Genomic DNA, 18,227 nt, shown 5'->3' on the forward strand with positions numbered 1-18,227 from the left:
TTCTAAAAACTTTGACTAGCACTGGACAAAGTTGGTTATCATTTTTAACTGCAATTGTGGTGTACCACCGCAGTGGCAGGGTGGCACTGTATCAGAAACAGTTGGAAGTCACTCCTAAAACTGTCAAAGAAGAAAAAAAGAGGAGCCACATTTTTTGGACAGGTAAATATTGTTTCCTTTTAAGCAAGCATATATGATTTCTCTAAAAATGAAGCCAATATCAGTAAAGTGGTGTTCAAATCACTGGCAGAACACGCCACCGGACGACAACGAGAGGACGAGGACATTTGCCCAAAGGAAAAATAGACGGGATAAATTCTAAATTCTGCCTTATGCCAATGAAAAATTTCAGCTAGCATTTAAAAGGGCCACGTTCAGCCAAGTTAATTTTCACTTTGTTGTTTAACTGTACAAATACGCACTTTTATTATATTCAATTTGATATCAAACAGGGTTCCTGTTTGCTCGCCTTTTACAAGTTTGAGTCATTGGTAGGATGCAGCATATGCACACGTGCGAATGATCAGAATGGTATCCCCTCAACCTGAAAAACAACAACCCTGCATTATACTTTTCAGATCACACATACCTAGCCAGATTGTCCCATTCTTTGGACACCAGCTCGAACAGTGCCTCCACCGCAGTAATGCAGTCGTGGTACTCTTTAGACCTCTGCAGGTCCTCCTGCCTCTGGACCTGCAGCCTGCTGGCCTGGTGACAAAGGTCGAGCCAGGAATGACTCAGACGTTCCAGATCTGCGTGCTCTGGAGAGTCCTGGCCCGGAGACAGTCTGCTAACTTTCTCTGTCATCTTGGTCAGGACACTTTGTTTGGACTGTAGCTGCTGGCTGCATTCCTGCGCATTGTCAATAGGTCAAGTGAATTAATGTAGAAATATATTGTTACGAGTTATCGTTCGGCCTTTTAGTTTGGTTGCGCGCCCGAAATTTGCAATCACCTTGGCTTGGGACAACATGTTTTGAGCTATTTTGGTCTCCAACTCTGCAGGTCGCCTGGACAAACTGAGGAGCTGCTGGTCCATATCTTGGAACTGGCTGGTCAGATCTTGCTTCTGCTCCTTGATCTCCCTCCAGCCCTCTGAGAGCTCCTGAGCACTTGACATCCTTTCCTCGATCTACGAAAAAAAAAAAAAAGAATATGCCCAATGGAACCAAAGTCGAGGCAAGCCCCGCCCCTGTGCAGCGAGGAGCAAAACATCTGTGAATAACTAAATCCTATAACTGCCTATAGATACCACAAGATGGCAGCAAAGCACAACGTTTATCTCAATGACGCTCCTCAGTGCACTTCAACATAGATTCTTGGCGCCAAGATGCCACAAAATGGTGACAAAGCAATACGTTTATTGCTTTATATGTATTAAAAAATATATATATATACAAATTACATCGTTTCTCTATGTGGTGGATTTTCACCTATCGCAGCTGGGTCTGAAATGCACACCACGGGATGAACGGGGGACTGACTGTACTTACAATTATCTTGACTCTCTGGACCTCAGCCGCTGTCACTCGAACGGCGTCGTCGGACAGATCACATACTGAACACACCAGGTCCAAGTAAGTGCTGGCCTGCTCCTGGAGGGCTCTGTAGTGCTTCACCTGCAAACATCAAGAAACAAACCTTGGGACCATCACATTACAGTGAACCCACCCTACACCACAGTTCATCTTTGGCGCCCCCGCTATATCGTAGATTTTTAAGCGATCGTGTTTTATGAATTTGTATAGTTTATGTACAGTAAACAGCAAGACTGAATTTAGTGTTGAGTGCCTTCAGTGTAGTGCCACATTGTGCCACACCATACCGGGCAGCACTGAGGTCTACTGGAAGACATGCAGCGTAATAGAAGAAGAACAGCCAGAGCAGGTCTCCATTTAAAATCTTGTAATTGTAGTTGTTCCCACAAAGCAGAGAGAATACAGTACATGCCTGTCAGTACCCTCTTTGTATGTGTTGCTGCTCCATGTGTGTTCAGGTGGCATTTATTTGAAGGTTTGTCATTACCGTAACGTGATTGCTAATTTCCGTTGGCTCTTCTATGGCGTTCCGCATCATGTGCGCACTATCGTGATTACTGTATGTGGTTTGGTGGAACATTTTTGTATTGATATAAAATGTTGAATTGTTTTTCTTTTATGTGTCAGTCTTACAGTAAACTTGAACTGGTACGAGGCAAGCGCATTTTGCCTCTTATTTTAAGAACTGTGACAGTCCATGGAGTATTTATGTTTTTATTTTTTTGTGTCTTCAAAAACATTTTTACAGTGTTTAAAAAGTGTGTTTTAATAAGTTTAAATGTTTAATACGTCTGCGGGGGTAAAAGAATAAAAACCAAATGTGTTTTTTTTTTTTTTTTTTTTAATGGTCTCCCTATCGCGGCTGTTCACTGTAATGACAAATAAAATAGCAAATATGTGCTGTTAAAGCACTGGTACCTGTTTCAGTGCTTCCTGCAGACCGGATGGTTCCTGGTGGTTCAGCCGTAGTTCCTCCTGCACGGCCGCCATCCACGTCTGGCACTGCTGGAGGGTGTCCTGGTGGTTGACGTGTTTCTGCAGTTCTCGGTCTAGACTTTGGTGCACCTGTGAGCAAAATCCAGTATGAAAGACTTCCTTCTCTAGATTGAATCTACTGGGAGGAGGAGTCTGGCATTACTCACTCGTTGAGCCGTGCTGCATATAGCGGAGTAACTATCTCTGGTTCCCTGCTGGTGAGCCTGGACTTGTTGGCTGATTTTAGCTTGGACTTGGTCAGTGCAGCTGGAGACCAGTTCTTCTCCTTTCTGCTTCAAGCTGGTGAGACGTTCCTCAAAACCAGCAATGTCCTCCATAATGGCCTAGGGAAAATTATTGTAGTGGATTTAGGGGTAAAAACCAAGACAATCTACAAAATCGAAGCTTGGTTCTTAATAGGGGTTGGGGAACCTATATGATCCTGATAAAAACAATGGAAATTTACCAGAACCTTTCCATACATTACCTGTTAAATCTTTCCAACCGGAGTCAGCCATGAACGTTCTCACGTATTTACCTTGTGCCGGGCCAGTTGCTGGGTGGCCTTCTCCATGCTGCTGGTCTGCATGGATTCCGAGGTGACGAGCCGACTGGACATCTGCAAGAGCCATTTCTCCACCTCCTGCAGTTCACTGTTGTAATCCTCGTGCTCCTTCACCCACTCCACCAGGTTCTGGACCTGTGTCTGAAACCAAACCACGTAGACCACAAAGTCACAATGGCTAAAGGCACGACTGGGCAATGTGACGTTATTAAAAGATCGGTACCTTGGCTAACAAGCAGAGCTCCAGGAAGTCTGCCTGCAGGGTTTTCATGTTGTCACCAATGATGGGGTCATGGACTGTGTCGAGCAGGGCTTCGCCCTTCTCGATCACACATTTCACAGCCGACTCGTGTGACTGCACCACCTGCTGGATTGTCTGCAAATAGCACATGCCTACATTGAAACGCTCATTCAACAACAACAACAAATCCCCAACTATTCTACATCTTTTCTATTCCAACTTCAAACTGTTCAGCTCATTCAGAACATCTTGGAAACTATTTCCTACACTGAAAATTCCACATTTTCACAATAACATTCGCAAATCAAAAGATTTTATACAATCATTCCAACTTCAAATTCCACAACTGAACAATTCAAATCAAAATAAAATTTCTACAGAAATTGCATTTGCCGTTACGGTAAAAATTGTTTTTTTTTAAAAAGTATGAAAAACATCAATAAAATACAAAATAATAATTAATAATAAAAATAAGTTTGGCACTAATTAAGCTTGTGCTGGATGACCATGTATTTTTATCCTGCTGAACAACCCACTAGAATCTCAGTATCATCATAAACCAAGGAGCGCCTGAACAGATCCGCAAAGGTGATTTCTTTTACCTTGTACTTGGCCAGCTGGGCTTTCTTCTGATAGAGCTCGGCTTTGGGCTCCACGCTAGATGCCAACAGCCTCTTGGTCTCCGACACCCACTGGGCCTGGGCCTTGTATTTATCCACATAGTCTTTGGAGAGTGAGATGCACTTCTCCAGCGCGTTCTGCTGGGCACGCAGGCCGGCCACCAGGTCCTCCAGCTGGCCCATTTGACCGTCCACATCCTCCCACAGCTGCTGGGCTTCGGCTTCCTCCAGGAAGACGGCGGCTCGCTCCGTCTTCTCCCTGACTGTCTTCAGGTTGGCGTGTCCCTGCTCCATGTCTGCCTGCAGAGCCTGAGCGCACACATGGGATGGTCAACTGTACATCCAGCACTGGTGGAAGCACTGATCTAAACAACAATAACGAGAACCTACCTCTAGCTTCTTCATCTTTTTCTCCATGACGAAGCGATCCACCACGTCTGGACTTACTGCTAGGGTGCGGAGGCTGTTCTGAGCGGTGAGGAGCCAGTCCGAGAAAGTGCCGAAGACACATTGTGCCTCATCAATGCAGGACACCTCCTCCTGCAGCTGCTTGATTGTCTCCTGAAATCAAGGACGACAAAGCCGGGGTACTATTTGTGGGGATTCTCAACATTTAAGTCCCTGGAAAGTGAAAATAAATACGGTAGGTCCCAAAGAGAAGAGTGTTGTTACCAACCCTGCCAACTTTAATTTCAAATGAGGCTTCAGAACCGTGTAAACTGCTGTGGACCTGAATGTGCTGAAACCACACCCCGCTCAATTGTCAACTTTCAAATACCACAAATCTTTGTTATACCAACACATCGCTACAAGTTTGAAGCCTCGAAAATATATCGGCTTAGAGCCTCCGATGGAATATAGGAATATATCCCACCGGGTCATCGTGGGACTTTACACGCCACAACGAGGGGCGCTAGTCACCAGCTAGCTGGAGAGCTAACCGTAAAAGGGCAGTGGGCTCATCCGCGGCGTCACCTCCTAGCTTGGTGCTGTGTTTGTGTGCCGGTACACATAACAGAGACACTTTAGGGAAAGCCAACAGTTTATTAAACACGGTGGCACACGTCATTCAGCCTACGACATTTGAGCAAATGCTTGCTGTAATACAGGTATACACACAAAGCTTTGCGTTCCAACATAGAGCGTATATGCGCTACTAACTTCTGCATTCGGCAAAATATCTGAAAGTACTTCCTTCGTGTATGGGGGAATGGCGGAACCCTACGGCAGGAGACCGGGACAAAGCACCCGTAGAAACGTGAAATGTCTCCAATGTTGTTTTGCTTTTTGTTTAACACAAGATGTCTTCAAGAGCTGCCAAACATGACAACATCCAATGTTTAGGCTTTGTTTGTGTTAACATATATCATATCATAATTGCATAAATAAATGCATTTCACTTTTGTCAGAAGACATCAGCCATAAAGAAAACAAAATATGATGCTTCAAACCATCACATCATCAACCCGTAGTTATGCTCGTTTGCGCTCGTAACTTGTTTTCCAAGTTTGGTCACGTGACGCTCCGCATATAACGCTTTGCAACAGAAATGTCACAGGTTTGCAAGAAAAGACACTCAAGTTCATATGTTGTGGGGAAAGGGGGACTCATGCCTGTGACGAAGTGCGTCCCAAGGCACCGTTTATCCTCAGCCCCAAAAAATATGGAAAACTGGAACGGTGAAAAGTGCTGAAGCCAATATCGCGACAATTGAGTATTACATAGTTCTCAGTCTTTGCACGTTTTCAGTTCGTATCAATCAGCAATTATCTTCAAACATGTCTAATATATTTACAAACACATCTCTGAATTCATGTTTCAGAGTCTTTAAGACCTCAAAGTGAAGATTACCAGCAAGTGCAGGAGCAAGGCGTGGTAGCGGGCTGTGATCTGTGTTGCTCTGGTACTGATCCGGCTGCTAATGTGGGTCTCATCCAGAACTTGCTGAGCCAAAACACTGAGGCCCTCCATCTCCTCTTGATAAACCAGCACTTCCTCTTGCCACGTCTGTACAAAGAAGGGACGTTAGCGAGGCTCGGAGAAAGCTGCACAGGCTAATAAAGAGCACGGACCTTGATCAACTGGAGCTGGGCGTCTTTGGTGGCGCGGTCAGAGCGGCGGTGCCCTCGCAGTTGCGCTTTGGTCTCCATGCCCCTCAGCCAGCTGTCCAGACGCTGGAACTTCTGCTCCATTTGTCGGAGTTTGGCTAAGGCGCTGTTGAGCTGCGCCCTGACGTCGGCCAGTCGGGACTGGTACGTCCTCCACTCCTGCTGCTGAGTCTCCAGAGCTCGGTCTTCGATCTGCGGCGGCCCCCGGGGAGTGACCAGCTCTCGGCTGACCAGCAGGGTGTTGAGTAGAGCCTGGCCCTCCGTGCAGTACAGCTGGAGTTCCTGCGGTCGCAATTGTCGTGTCAACGGCCATTCGTGATTACTTTTTCTTTTGGAACCTATACTCCATTATTTGCTGAAAGACGCTTAGATCCCATCTTGGTGGCAAGGAACTATGTTGAAGTGACACATCTTGATTGAGAGACAAGCTTTGTCTGTCAGGAAGAGCTAAGTTTTGCCATTTTAAGGGTAATATTGTAAAATAAGGTTGAAATTATATTTAACTGTTTTGGGATCATGGATTGCAGTTAAAAAAAATAATAAAAAATTAAAAAAGTGTCCCCTCACTATTCGTACTGCGAACAGCGAATTCTGATGCAAACATATCATAGACGTGTTATAAAAACTCCTGGGAACGGTTTTCAATAATGAAAAAAATAAATACATAAAACGTCTCCTTTCAGGCACGGTCAATAAAGTCCTTGAAGATTTTCCGACCTGCAGCTTTTGGAGCGTCTCCTCCAGCATATCGACGTCGCCCTCCAGCTGCGTGTAGCAGCCCAGCTTCTCCTGTTCCGCTTCCAGCCAGTCCTCAAACGCTTGCAGGCCCAGTTGATACTCCTCATGCGCTTTCACCAGCTCCTCCGCTTTGCCGACGGCCCCCTGAGGTCAAAAGTAGTCAAAAGTTTCCGGCCATGTCCTTCGCACCCTCAAGCAATTTGGAGCTTTACCTCGTATGTAAGTCATTATGAGTTTCGTGTACTCAGTAAGGTTTCTTTTTCTGCTAAGAACAAGAGCCCAATTGAGCTTCTGCGAGTCATTGCTGCCACATTTAAATCATGTGATTCGCTGAATCCACAACGAACGAACTGTGATATAGCGAGGGTTTTACTGGAGTACATATTATAAATATACAATTGTACTGCTTTAGTCCAATTTTTGCTCGTAACACAAAGCAAAAAAATAAATAAAATAAAACAAATAGAAATAGACCAATTGACAGTTTGTAACTCGGAAAACTCTCAAGTTGGTGCACACGTAAGTCACGGAAGCGCAATTTTTCCCCACATTATTTTCCATGTCAGCATAGAATTTTGTGCGGAAATGCTGGTTACCACAGCATTGTCTTTGATGAGGTCGTAGCGTTCTTGCAGATCCTGCAGCTCCAGCTGGGCCACGTAGTTCTCGGCTATGCTTGCGCTCTTTGCCACGATGGTGGCCAGCAAGGTGTCGTGGCCGAGCACTTCCTCATGCAGCAGCTGGAACCGCAGCAAGGCTCAGTTATTAGCAGGGGTGGGAAGTTACTTTTTTACTGTACTTAAGTAGATAACTCATTTAATTGAGCATTTATTTTTCCAACAACTTTTTAATTTGACTCCCTATGCTTGAAAGCAAATATCTGCACTTCCTATTCTCTTCATTTGATTGCTCTCCTCCTAAATGCGATGAAATGTGATGAAATCTTCCAATACTTTCTCCAGAAGGACTTGAAAGGCCTTTAGCGAGACCTAAAACTCATACAAGCAGTCCAACTTTACAGAATGGCGGCAGTTTTCATGAGTAAAATGTATTTGGCTTATTTGATGGTTTTTTGTCGATATTGTTGATAACAGTTCAACAACAATGAGTTGTGCCAGTGTAAAGGAACTAAAGCACAATACATATTTTGCTGAGTACCTAAGAAATTGAAATGAAGACAAAAAAGCAGCACTGATCAATGTTGTCGACGTGTCAGGTTCTATATTGGTACTACACGAGGCTCCAGAGAGAGGAGGACGCGGTCACCTTGGCTCTGCTGAGATTAGCAGTTTTATCTCGCATCTCGGGACATTGTTTATCAGCCGGGTCCAGGTTCTCCTCCACGTGCTCCAGCCAGCTCACAAACTGACGCACGTCCTCCTGGTAACTGGTCCACTGGGACAGAGAACCCTCCAGTTGGCTGTTGGTTCAGAAGAGGAGTTAGAAACCAGAATCAGATGAAGCGCAGGTTTAACTATTCATCAGTGGTGGGGAGTCACCAAGTACAAATACAAGTGCTTCGTTACTGTACTTTTTCCAGGTGTCACTACTCTACTTTGAATCAAATTCAATAGAAGGTTTCTATTGACATTATACGGTGCAGATATAACCAGGGAGCCTGAACAACAATTAGGAGATTATCAAAGACAATTGTTTGATGTTGACTTGTGTATAAAACCACCAGTTTTTGTCATTCAAAAACTTGCTAGTAAATCTGAAGAAAAAAAAAAACATACTTTAGAGGTCAGGTGCCTTTTGTTTTTTGGTCATCATTAGCTAATTGAGCATTTTTGTTATGTTGTTTTGTTATGCTCCTCCAAAACCTGTTTTCAGTTCAGTCTTGATTATCCTTCCAGAATTTAGCAAGCACTTTGCTCAATTTGAGCACTTTGCATTTACATTCATTTCAAAGAGATCAATCAATCAGTACTTCGATTTTTACAAGGGAATTTTTTCTCCACAAGTATCTGTACGTCGACTTAAGTACAGAACGTGAGTACTTTTGCCACCTTTAGTTGATTTCTAACCTTTTGCACTGAATGGAGGCAGAGAGCAGAGCGTCCCAGGAATCTTTTAGCTCCTGTATTTGCTCCTGGACCACAGCGACGCCATTGGCCGAGGTGTTTCTCTGAACCGATTCCCCTCTGGTGATCAGCATCTTGAGCTGGATCTCCTTCTCCTGGCGAGCCGTCAGCAAAGCCTGGAACGGCAAGCATGCGGGTCGTTTCACTTTTTCACCATGATGTTACACGTACGTACTATCCACAGGTTCCACTGGATTCGTTCTTATTTTTATACCTAATATTGAAACAATTTGTGGTATATCGTAACGTCCAACCCCAAACACAAACACAGTTTTTGTCATCGTTTCAGTTCAAGTCGGCGGTAGGCAATCGCTTTCTGCCAACCAGAGGTACCCCGGCCTCTATTGTTTACAAACATTATGAAATGGTCTCTATAAGGCCATCCCTTGTCTGTATTGTTCTACCTCCAGCTTGATCATCCGGCTATCCAGCACGTTTTTGTCGGCCGTGGGGGCGCAGTAGGTCTGCAGCATGTGGCTAGTGTCGGCCACCCAGTTCTGCAGCTCCTTCAGCCCGTGGTTGAACAGCTGGTGCTCGGTCACGATGCGGTCAATCCGGGACGCCTTCTCCTGTTGACCAAAAATAAGTGTAAAGTAAAAAAACATTTTCTTATACTTGTTGCATCGTCATTCTCTTAGAATTACAACTTTTTTTTCTCATTCAGATTTTCTTTCATATTCATAAAAACATTTTTTCCCCCTCAGAAACCTGAAAACAAATGTTGACACCAAAAAATACATATACACAAACAAAAACACACTACCGAAAACAATTAACAACCACCAGAAATACATTGCTATTTCAGCACGTTCATCCCGATTCTCACGAATAGTTTTGTTCTACCTAGTTGTATGCACCATCCCCTTCAAGTATTTTGTAAAAAATTAGTGTAGTGGTTTAAAAGATTTGGGGGTGTGTCATCTGCAAACTGTATGTTTCCTATTATTGACTGGTGTACAAAGTCCAAATGAAAAAGGTTCCTTACAAAAAAAAAGACATTAAGACAATTGATTAAAGATTAATATATATTTGTTTAACTTTTTTTTTGTTTTTTTTTTAAATCAACCTTGTCATGTCAATGTCCCCTGCCTCCTGTTCATCAGCACCCAGAAACAAGTGCAAGATGTTACTATACCTTGCTGAGGTTGGTTAAAGCTAGGAACTGAGCAGAGAGCTGCGAGACGCGGTGCGCAAAACCCTTGCCGGCCGCATGTTCGTCCAACAGCCGCTGGGCCTTCTCTTTTAGCCTGCTCAGCTGGGCTTGGTGGGAGGCTAGCTCCTCCAGCACAGACTGAAAGGGCACAAGCAGGTTACGGTAGAAAGCAAGCAAGCACACGCAAAGACAAGCAATACCAAAGCAGGGTTAGAGGTCTTCAAACGTGGCCGTAAAGGAAAGCGAACAACACCAATGCGTGGAGAGGAGCAGAGAAATGGCAGCGTGTTAACGGGCAGTTAGCCCAAGCTCTTGGCGGTTCTTCAAAGCTGGACAGAAGCAGTCGACTGTGAGAGCCAAAGAGAGCAATATTGGCTTGCTTCAGACTTTGGCTCCAACGTTAGCTTTAATATTAGCTTCCAACGATGCCTCTTAACGGTAGCTTCCAATGTTACGGTCAGCATTACCTCTAATGTTGGCTACCAATGTAATCTTCAAACAATACCTCCAATATTAGCTTCTGACGTTAACATACCCCTGACCTTGGAGATAGGCAAGCCGAAGTTAGCTTCCAAGGTTAGCTTCAACATTAGCTTCCCACGTCACCACCAATGTTAACTTCTAATGTTAGATTCCAATGTTAGCTTCCAATGTTACCTTGAGCATTAGCTTCAATGTTATCTCTAACATTAGCTTCCAATGTTAGCTTCATCATTCTCACTAATATTAGCTTCCATCTAAGCTTCTGAAATTAGCTTCATCATGACCTCTAACATTAGGGCTAAGGAGGACCACATTAGCTTCTAAGGAAGACCAACGTTAGCTTCCAACGGCGTCTCCAACGTTAGCTTTAACATTGGCTTCAAATGTTAGCTGCTCAAGTTCACCTCCAACATTACTTCTAACTTTATCTCTAATGTTAGAGATAAGGAAGATCAACATGTTCGCGTACGATGTTAGCTCCTAAGTTGGCTTCCAAAATTAGCTTCAACAACTTCTGACGTCAGCGCCGTTAGCATCGAAAGGTGGCTTGTTATCTGGATGGAATGTTGTCCTGATGTATGCATGGTGACTGAAGATGTGCTCAGCTATTTTCCAGCGTGACTACCTGGAGTTTGTGGAGCTCCGTCTTCTTGGCCGGGAGATCGTGGAGCCGCGTGCTGCTCTCCTGCACGGCCATCTCGGTGGCGCTCAGGAACTCCTGGAGAGGCTCGGCGCTTGCCTCAAAGTCCTTCATCTGAGACGCCAGGTTCTGAAACCAAGAACAACTCTTCTGTCAGCTTGCATCTTTTGCCAATCTCCTGGCAACCTGATCTTTGCTCACTTGCAGATTGATCTCTCTTTTGTGAAGATTGGACATGATGTTCTTCCAGTCCTCAAGAGCATTGTTGGTCTTTGTCCGAACTGTCTCCGCTTTGCCTTTGGCCGCGATCATGGAGAGAAGCTCGCCTGTGAACACCACGCCGTTGAGCTTGGACTGACCCAGCTCTCTGTCGCTTAGAAACTCCTGAGGAAGAGGAGATACTGAGAGAACAACTAATCCTACTACACTACTCACAAAAAGTTAGGGATATTGGGCTTTCAGCTGAAATTTCTGCTAACTTTGGAATCTAACATTGGAAGCTAATGTAGAAGCTAACATTGGAACTAATGTCAGAGGATAATGTTAAGCTCCTTTGACTATAGCTAATGTTGAAGCTAACATTAGAAGTTAACACTAAAGTTTACAGAAGGTCAAATTTTGTTTCCCTGTAAAGGTTATAGTGCATTTTAAGTTTGTCCAGCAAAATAGCCCAATATATAATCCTGAGTAATGTATCTGTTCCTTCTATGAGTACGACATTACCTGAATCTTCTGTAAGCTTGACGAGGCCTCAGAGAGATTTTGGGGCGCGTCGAAGCATTTGACCGTGTTGATCTTGGTGTTGACCAGCCACTGCTGGAACTCCCGGTAGGCCGAGCGGAATCCCTGCTCCTGCAACTTCTCTTTGCTCTGGCACTCCCTGGCGGCTTGGAGACTCAAACTAGTAGCGAACCCAAAAATGGAGCATTGGACCTTTGGTAATTCATCCAGCCATTCTTTTTCTATAGCGCTTGCCCTCATTAGTACTGACTTTGGGTGAGAGGCGGGGTACTTTACAGTGGACCCCACATAGTCACAATTCTGCATTCACATTCACTTATTCACAAATTTTTGGGGGAGAACTTATCCTCCATTTTTTTGTGAAAACCCCTGCTTCCCGTTTTGTTTTTAACCTGCTTATTCGCATTATTTCGTCTCGGTCCCTACCCCCCACCGATAGCAGGGGTGCGCTGTATTTTCAAAGCTCCCCAGCCTAACTTCACATGAAAATTTACTGGACAATGTCCACCCCTTTTAATTCCGCTTATCTCAGTACCTGTTGTATTCCTTAATGAGGTTAGACACTCTTTCAGACTGGGTGGCCATGTCTTTGGAGAAGCGGCACAGATCATTGAGTTGAGTCTTCAAGCTATCGCACGCGGGCTCGGCTTTGACAAGCTCCTCCAAAGTGTTCTGGGGGGAAAAAAAGGCTTTTTATTTCTGTGGATTTGATGTGCACCAGACATCAAGCTCACCTTTGCAATTTGCCAGCCTTTAACAGCCTCCTCTCCGTCACGTTTCCCCTCGGCTTGCCCCAGTCGAAGACGCCAGTCGTGAATCTGGCGACCCAAGTCCCGCATGTCCTGCTCCAGCTGCGCGGACAGACTGCTGAACTCCTTCTCAGAGGTGGTCATCTGAGAGAGGGCGGTCTCCAGACTGGCACGGGTCTGAAGTGCTGCACGTTCCCACTGCTCCCAGCTTGATAACAGGGCTGCCTCCTCGCGCTCGATAGCTTCGTAACCCCCCGAGCCGGTGTGATCTCTCGCTGCTGCCCCACACCTCTGGACCCGGTTCAGCCTCTCTCGGCCTCGCTGCTTGGAATCCAGCAACTCCTGCGAAACAAAACAGTCCCTGAGCAGTCCTGAGAACTGTCTGTGTCTCCACCACTTTTGCACAGGTTCCCGCAAAAACATGTACCTGTTGGTCTTTGAAGGGTAAATGGTTGTGACGGATGCTCACCTGGACTTTGGAGAGCTTTCTTTTAATGGAGGCCGAATCTCCTGACAGGTCAGACCAGCGCTGAAGTTCCTCCTTGGCTGAGATCAGCCAGTCGTTAAAGTCTCTGACGGCGTCAAGGTACTGCTCATGCTCGGACACGATGGTTTGCATGGACTGGATTTTACCCTTTGGGATAGAACGAGTGGATCTCATCTTTAATATCTCCATCTCATTTATAAACTACTCACAAATAGCTGCAAGCAGCTTGCAACAGAGATACAGGTAGAGTGGAAGAGTCACAAAAAGGCATAGAAGTGGACGTCCGTTTGTGAATGTTTTCTCCCTTTTTAAGAGAAGAGCAAGTTGCTATAAAAGAATTGAAACACTGAACAATTGGGATTTGGATTGAAAAGTTTCAAGAAGGTCAAATTAAGTTTCCCTGTAAAGGTTACAGTGCATTTTACTTCCTTTCTGAAATTCCGGCTGGTCCCGAAATCCCTAACTTTTTGTGAGTCGTGCATTTCTGTGATGTCCCAAGCTTGCATTGAGATTACCTTGACCACAGCTGAGATATCAGCAAAATGTGCGTTGAGCTCCGCCCGTGACTCCGGTCCAAAGGTCTGGTCGGCGGCCTTCTCGTACAGCTCCACGGACTTGTCTGTAAGACGGGACAAGGCTGCCGCGTGGGCGTCTACGTCCGCCTGGATAGCCCTGAGGCGCTCCAGGAGTGTGGACTTCTCTTTGAGGCCTGGCTGCTGGGGTAGAGCCATCCCAACCTCCTGCTCCACTGACTCCATCCACTGCTGGAGGTGGTTCTTACTTTCCTGGAAGCTGCTCCATTGGGCCACCGTCCACTCCAGTCGACTGGGGAAAGGAATTGGTCTCAGCAACTAGAGAATGCAATTTCTCTAGAAATTGTGCGTGAAATGTAAATTGGTATAATGTCTCCATTTTTTTTTTCACGTAAAAATTGGGAATTCTTGGAATGTCACAAACACGAGCCTGAACTTGATGTTGGACTGGTTTGAATAGGTTGAGAATTTTGGAAAGACGGGGTAAAATACAAACATGACTCCATTAAAGTGGGAATTTCGAAGTGGAAAATGTGAAAAAAATCTGGGAAAACTGGGAACTTTGGAATGTGGGGGAAAAAAGCTTGAGGGGATGAGCTGAACATTTTTAGGTTGGAATGATATGAATCAATTGAGAAATGTGGAACAATTTATCAAATGTCTCTATTAATTTGAGAATTTTGTCACGAAAAATGTGTAATACTGGAAATGTGGGAATTTTGGGAATGTGAAAAATACTTCCCAATGTGTCCTGGATGAGCTGAACAGCTTGTACTTGGAATGGTTTGTTAGTTTTAGTTTCTAAGTGAACTACGGAAGGATCATTTAAATTTGGAAAACATTTTCATTCAGTTCGAGACTTTTTCCTCATGGAAAATGTGAAAATGTGGGAAAAGAAGGACTTTTGGGAATGTAAAAAAATATAAAAAATGCTGCCCAGCATTTTTTATCCTGTCCTGAATGAGCTGAATATTTTGACGATGGAATGGTTTGAATTTGGTTGAGAAGTAATTTTTAGAAGGACAAAAGTGTAGCGGAACAACAATAAAAATGCTGTACCAGTGCTCTGAGCCATCTTTCTGACATTTGTGAGTAATGTCGCATTCCAGACCTGTGGCAGCTCATGGAAGTGATCAACATATTGGCCCAGGCATCCTTCAGGCTCTGAAGCTGCGAGCAAATGACCTCCTGCCCTTCCATCTTGTTGTGTTTGAGCACTTGTTCTCCTTTTCCAACTGTCATGTTGAGCTTCACCTCACCTTCACCCTTCATCAGCAGGATATCCTAGGTGGAAACAACAAGACAAATGTAAAGTCTATGAATGTATGAATACAGGGGTTCTATGCTAATTCTGCAGGTCAGAATTTCAGTCCAAAAATCCCCGTCCTACCTTCGGTTCGCTATTTGTGAATTCAAGCATTCATCTGACCTGTACAAGAACAAGCCTTTTCTCCAGGGTCTCCTTATTGCCGACGGTGCTGTTGAGCGAAGCCAGACGCTCCTGGACTCCGTGCAGCCAAGTCCAGGTGGCCTGCAGCGTCTCCTCGAAGGCCTGGTGCTCCCGCAAAGTCAGCTGGCAGCTTCGCAGCCTCTGGCACCCGCGTCGCAGCAAGGCCTGATGCTGCGACTGCAGCTGAGCCGACACCCGCGTCTCGCTGCCGTCGCCTCGCCCGCCCTCGTTCAGGGCCTGCGCCTCCTGACACAAACGCTCAAAGGAATCTCTGCAGGGAGGAACGGGAAACATTGGCCATAATTAACCCTCTGAGCTTATATTTATGTCCACCTCGCTTCATGCTTCTCAACCAATTTAGCTGTTTTAATGCAAATATGCAGTGCAAATGCAAAAATGTATTTTCCCGAGGGTCAGGATTTTAGTCTGATTTTGTCATTTTTAACTTCAGGCCTTTAAATATATCAATAATATAGCGCTCAGGTTAAATTGCACCTTTTGTCTCTGTCGTCCAATTGAAAGCCATGAAAATTACATTTTGTAAATCCTTGGTATTGACCGGATTGGATCATACAATTCGGGTAAAATGGGTTTCATTCAAGACTCAACACATTCGTTTTTGTGTGTGTGCTTTTGACTAGATTACATACATGTCCAAAAGGACAAGGTAGCAATTTCGCAGAATATTCTTATTTTCCAAAAGAGGTGTTGAATGGCTTCTTTCAATGGTTTATTGAGGCAATTTGTCCTCTGCTGACTGTGGAGAACAATTACATTTTAATTTAAGAAGTGGAAGCTCCTTCTGCTGGCTTTGGAAATAATAAGAAAAAAAAAAGATGACCATTACCAAGCTAAAACGAGGCTTGTGGGTTAAGGAGGGCGATCCACAGAGGTGGCAAAAAACTTTATACTTAAGTAGAAGTGTATATTTCTACTTAAGTACTTTATACTTAAGTAGAAGTACAGATTTAAAAAAAAAAAGACAGACTGCTAAATGTGGAAGTAATGATTTAACCCCTGTAGTCAAGTACAAATCCAAATAGTTTTATGAGACATAGCTTTGTTCTGAGAACAAAACCTGGCAAATTTTCACTGAATACGGAGGGAGGACAGGTTCCTCCCATAAAATCCACAAATAGGCGAACTCGTGGATGCCGAACTGGCAATATGCGGGGTTCACTGTAAATGGTGAATGGTGTTATTTGTTTTCATACCAGAAGCTAGCTAGCTTTGGCGCGACTTAGATGCTATCAAACAACGTGCCCCCATAGCTTTGCTAACGTTGTGAACTGTCTAACAATACGATAAGAACTAAAAAAAAAAAAAAAAAAAAAAAAAAAAAAAAAGAACCTTACGTCGTGTTGTCATCAAGGGAAGTTGTAAAAAGTAACGAGTAGACAAAGTAGGGAGTAGAAAGTACAGATAATTACAGTAAAAGGAAAAAGTCAATTGAACCCCGGTCCTCAGAACCGTGAGGCTGACGCTCTAACCAGTCGGCCACCGTGCCGCCCAATATCCCACCACTGACGATCCAGTTGCGCAACAGAACCATTCCACATTGGCACCTTTCTTTGAGCACGTCCTGCTGATATTCCTCCACTTGCTGGAGCAAAGCCTTTTCAGGACCACATTGCTTGGCTTCAAGCAGATCTGTGCTCATCCTCCTTTCCATGTACTCCAACCACCACTTGAGCTTCTTATGGCGACCCTCAAACCTGAAAGGAAAATGTTGATCGCAATGGCTGTTTGGTTGTTTGAAACACACAACTTCATTCTCTTTCTTTTACGTTTAGTTTGACAGTAAACTTCGACAGAGATCGGGAAAACAAACCAAGAAGCACACTTGTTCACTTTTTCTTTAAAACGCTTCGCTATCTGCCAAACTGCACACAGCAGAAAAGACATCATGGTGAGAAAAACTGCTGACCAAGTTGTTCTCCTACCCTTTCATGAGGGATGCGCTGTCCTCCAGAACCTGTTGGTTCTGTCTGCACTGCTCCACAAAGCTGTCCCAGTCCTGCTGGATGGAGGACAGCTGCTGCTGGACCTGGCCGGCGTTGGCTTTGGGGAGATGGAGCAGCAGCTTCTCTCCTTCCTCGCAGACCTGCTTGAGATGCACCTCGCCTTCCTCCATGCGCTCCGTGGCACCCTGAAGAACCAAATCAAGTCTGAAACACCGATATGGGATGCATCTTTATCCGTCGGCTTAGCCATACGTCGGGGTTCACGGTGTTCCCCCGCTAAAACGCCACTGTTTGCCATACCGCGTATTTTGAAGTGATCTTTTTCATGGCTTTTCACAGTGTAGGGGGGGCAAGTCTGGATTTCGAGTTGTGCGTCTGCAGTGTAGTACCACATTGTGCCACAACATGCCCGACAGCACGGACGAGATGCAGCATAATTCAGAACAAGATGAAGAGGCAGAGAAGGACTCCAGCTACAAGTCACGAGTCACCCAATTTAGGATTTTTTTTTTCAAGATACGAGCCGCCGTTTGGCCGTTTTTTTTTTTTTTGCAAAACTGAACAACCGCTGCATGGTGGCAGTGAGCTCGACCCGTCACTTCACCACACGCGAGTTTAGCAGATAGTAAACAATTCTTCTTTCTGGCCGCCCCCAGTTTAAGTTTACTGTCAAACTAAGCATAAAACAGAGACAATTAGACAGTGTGTATTTAAAAGAACCACATAGCTTAGGAAAGCGAACAAATGCTTATTAACGATGCAAAACGCTCTAAATGGGCTAATTTTTAAGAAAACTGTGGAAAATGGCTCGATATCCGCTCTTAAATTGAAGTCTCATCAGCTATTTTTATCATCATTATATTTGTGCAAACCAATCTATCTTTACGTGTAGTTTAGTTTGTAGAAAATAACTGAAGAAACAAGCGTGGTCTAATACATTTTTTTGCATGACTGTTATGTTGCTGCCTCATGTGTGTTAAAGGAGCGGGCGTTTGAAGGATTGTAATTCACGTAAGACCTATGCTAATGTCGGAAACGATATGGTTTGGTTGACCAGTTTGCTGTTTAATTGTACAATGTTTCATTGTCATTTCTTTTATGTGTCAGTTTTACAGTAAACCTGAACTGGGAGTGACAAATAAACTCGCTTTGCTTC

The 18,227-nt window shown here is 44.6% G+C and overlaps 1 protein-coding gene across 10 annotated transcripts in view; it reads right to left on the bottom strand.

The window, feature by feature from the left end:
• syne1b (spectrin repeat containing, nuclear envelope 1b) overlaps nt 1–18,227 on the bottom strand; it is a 103,718-nt gene that overhangs the window by 48,644 nt on the left and 36,847 nt on the right. For 9 of the 10 annotated variants that reach the window (XM_061695647.1, XM_061695638.1, XM_061695639.1 and 6 more), the window contains 28 exons: nt 17,051–17,256; nt 16,673–16,822; nt 15,087–15,378; nt 14,769–14,941; nt 13,640–13,949; nt 13,107–13,271; nt 12,623–12,979; nt 12,424–12,560; nt 11,871–12,048; nt 11,349–11,531; nt 11,133–11,276; nt 10,007–10,162; nt 9,276–9,440; nt 8,815–8,987; nt 8,054–8,207; nt 7,384–7,527; nt 6,767–6,931; nt 6,014–6,331; nt 5,793–5,948; nt 4,332–4,502; nt 3,924–4,250; nt 3,304–3,456; nt 3,054–3,221; nt 2,683–2,859; nt 2,459–2,605; nt 1,496–1,621; nt 958–1,134; nt 590–855 (listed from right to left, as the gene is read on the bottom strand). In XM_061695647.1, the coding sequence (XP_061551631.1) occupies nt 590–855; nt 958–1,134; nt 1,496–1,621; nt 2,459–2,605; nt 2,683–2,859; nt 3,054–3,221; nt 3,304–3,456; nt 3,924–4,250; nt 4,332–4,502; nt 5,793–5,948; nt 6,014–6,331; nt 6,767–6,931; nt 7,384–7,527; nt 8,054–8,207; nt 8,815–8,987; nt 9,276–9,440; nt 10,007–10,162; nt 11,133–11,276; nt 11,349–11,531; nt 11,871–12,048; nt 12,424–12,560; nt 12,623–12,979; nt 13,107–13,271; nt 13,640–13,949; nt 14,769–14,941; nt 15,087–15,378; nt 16,673–16,822; nt 17,051–17,256 (5,438 nt within the window). The remainder of the gene's footprint in view (nt 1–589; nt 856–957; nt 1,135–1,495; nt 1,622–2,458; nt 2,606–2,682; nt 2,860–3,053; nt 3,222–3,303; nt 3,457–3,923; nt 4,251–4,331; nt 4,503–5,792; nt 5,949–6,013; nt 6,332–6,766; nt 6,932–7,383; nt 7,528–8,053; nt 8,208–8,814; nt 8,988–9,275; nt 9,441–10,006; nt 10,163–11,132; nt 11,277–11,348; nt 11,532–11,870; nt 12,049–12,423; nt 12,561–12,622; nt 12,980–13,106; nt 13,272–13,639; nt 13,950–14,768; nt 14,942–15,086; nt 15,379–16,672; nt 16,823–17,050; nt 17,257–18,227) is intronic. The other variant, XM_061695642.1, reaches the window with a different exon arrangement.

The sequence above is a fragment of the Phycodurus eques genome, chromosome 14 (genome assembly GCF_024500275.1).
Source record: "Phycodurus eques isolate BA_2022a chromosome 14, UOR_Pequ_1.1, whole genome shotgun sequence".
NCBI lineage: Eukaryota > Metazoa > Chordata > Actinopteri > Syngnathiformes > Syngnathidae > Phycodurus > Phycodurus eques.